Source organism: Saccopteryx leptura, chromosome 2 (assembly GCF_036850995.1).
Source record: "Saccopteryx leptura isolate mSacLep1 chromosome 2, mSacLep1_pri_phased_curated, whole genome shotgun sequence".
NCBI classification, from domain to species: domain Eukaryota; kingdom Metazoa; phylum Chordata; class Mammalia; order Chiroptera; family Emballonuridae; genus Saccopteryx; species Saccopteryx leptura.
The window spans coordinates 37,339,977-37,341,947 of record NC_089504.1 but is presented as its reverse complement, the minus strand read 5'-3'; the positions used below and the strand labels follow the sequence as shown (position 1 = coordinate 37,341,947).

Below are 1,971 nucleotides of genomic sequence, written 5' to 3'. Positions count from 1 at the left end.
TGTTGTTGTTTTGTTTGTTTTAGCAACATTCTACCTCTATTCCCTCAAACCACTCTCGCACCCGGTTGTAAGTTTTATTGTTTAAAAATAATAGGTTTAATAACAGCTAAATTCTCCATTACATGTATAACTTGATTTTCTGGTCATTGCTCTTCATGTGTAACTTCTCTGGGGGCACATGCTTCTGAGACTGGTGGGTGAAAGCAGCCAAAAGGCCGAGAACTGCGGGGACATCTGTCTCCAAACGTCACTGGGTGAAGTGTTTCCGACTCAGCAGGTTCCTCACAGCAGCCTTCACGTCCTTGTTCCTGAGGCTGTAGATGATGGGGTTGAGCATGGGGGTCACCACCCCGTAGAAGAGGGAGATGAGCTTGTCTGAAAGGTCCTGTTTGTCTGCTCCCAGCGGGTCCTTGGATTTGGGTTTCCCATACATGAAGAGGATGGTCCCATAGAAGACGACCACGACTGTGAGGTGGGCAGAGCAGGTGGAGAAGGCCTTTTTCCTGCCCTCAGCTGAAGGGATCCTCAGGATGGCAGTGAGGATGAAGATGTAGGAGACAAAGATTAAAAGAACTGGGACTCCCAAGAAGATCACATTTGTCACTCCCATGATGATCACATTGATGGAGATGTCAGTACAGGCCAATTTCAAGACAGCCAGGATCTCACAGGTGAAGTGGTTGATGATGTTGTCCCCACAGAAGGGCAGCCTCATGGCCTGGGATGTCTGAACTACTGAACTGGTAATACCAGCTGCCCAGGACCCAACAGCCATGGGCACATAGGTAGCCCTACTCATGACCACAGGGTATCTAAGGGGGTTGCAGATGGCCACGTAGCGATCAAACGCCATCATGCCCAGAAGCACACACTCTACGCCTCCCATGGCAAAGGAGAGGAACATCTGCACAGCACAGGCTGAGAAGGGGATGGTTTTCCTGGGGGTCAGGAAGCTGTCAAGAATAAGGGGTACTGAGGAGGTTGTATAGCAGATGTCCAGGAAGGAGAGGTTCCCCAGGAAGAAGTACATGGGTGTGTGCAGGTGGGAGTCAAGGGTGGTCACCAGGATGAGGACCCCGTTGCCCAGCAGGATCACCAGGTACGTCAGCAGGATGAACACAAAGAGTGTTTTCTCCAGCTTTGGGTGGGCTGAGAGGCCCAGGAGAATGAACTCTATCCCAGAGGCTGTCTGGTTGGCCCTTTCCATGATAGGTCTCCTCTTTCAACTAAAGAAAATACTGAGATCCAAACTCAACATTCTTTGCTTTGCATAGGTGCAGGGAATCTGGTCTTGAGTTCAGTCAGGCTGAGTCATTAGGAATCTGAAAGTCCACAGTTTCTATTTCTTTTCAAAAAAAGAAGAAATAGGTCATCAAATTTACAATGTTTAAAATGGGGATTCTGATAATTTAATGCCTTTAATCACAGACAAGACACATAACACATTCATTGTAGTGATTCTGTGTCTTGGGTGGCAATTCATTTCCTTAAGCTTCAATCATAAAAATTATTTTAAGTTTGCTTCATTTTCTCCCACTTGTGCCAGGTGCTAGTGATATGATTAGTAACGAATACTCACTTTATTTCTTCTCTCCAGATGATTCTCACAGAAAGCATACTCTTGTTGTTCCCAAGATCTCCTTCCTCATGGGCAACACCAGCTCCAGGGCTTTTCATCCACCAATTCATCCATATGTCCATCCATCCATCCCTCCATCCATCTATACCATCCATCCTTTTGTTTGTGTCTGAACATCCATCCACCAAAACACTTGTTAATCTCTCAGTATTGTAGGTATAACAATTACTATGAGGAATAAGGGTGACCTGTAGCCCAGACTTAAATGGGCTCATGGTTTGGCAGGGAGGGGAAGCAGCAGGATTTAGGAGAGGCCAGAGCATCTGAAACGGCACTTGGTGTATTGGTGGGAATAGGGGTCATAAAAGGCTCCTTAGGTGATATAGAATCCA

The 1,971-nt window shown here is 46.6% G+C and overlaps 1 protein-coding gene across 1 annotated transcript; it reads right to left on the bottom strand.

The window, feature by feature from the left end:
- Nucleotides 1-247: 247 nt before the first annotated feature.
- On the bottom strand, nt 248-1,207 carry LOC136392967 (olfactory receptor 13C7-like). The gene has a single exon (XM_066365655.1). It carries the CDS (start codon nt 1,205-1,207, stop codon nt 248-250), a length of 960 nt encoding a protein of 319 aa, XP_066221752.1.
- Between the last annotated feature and the right edge of the window lie 764 nt (nt 1,208-1,971).

Coding starts and splice junctions, on each gene's coding strand:
- LOC136392967 (XM_066365655.1), bottom strand. CDS start 1,207: ATGGAAAGGGCCAACCAGACAGCCTCTGGGATAGAGTTCATTCTCCTG.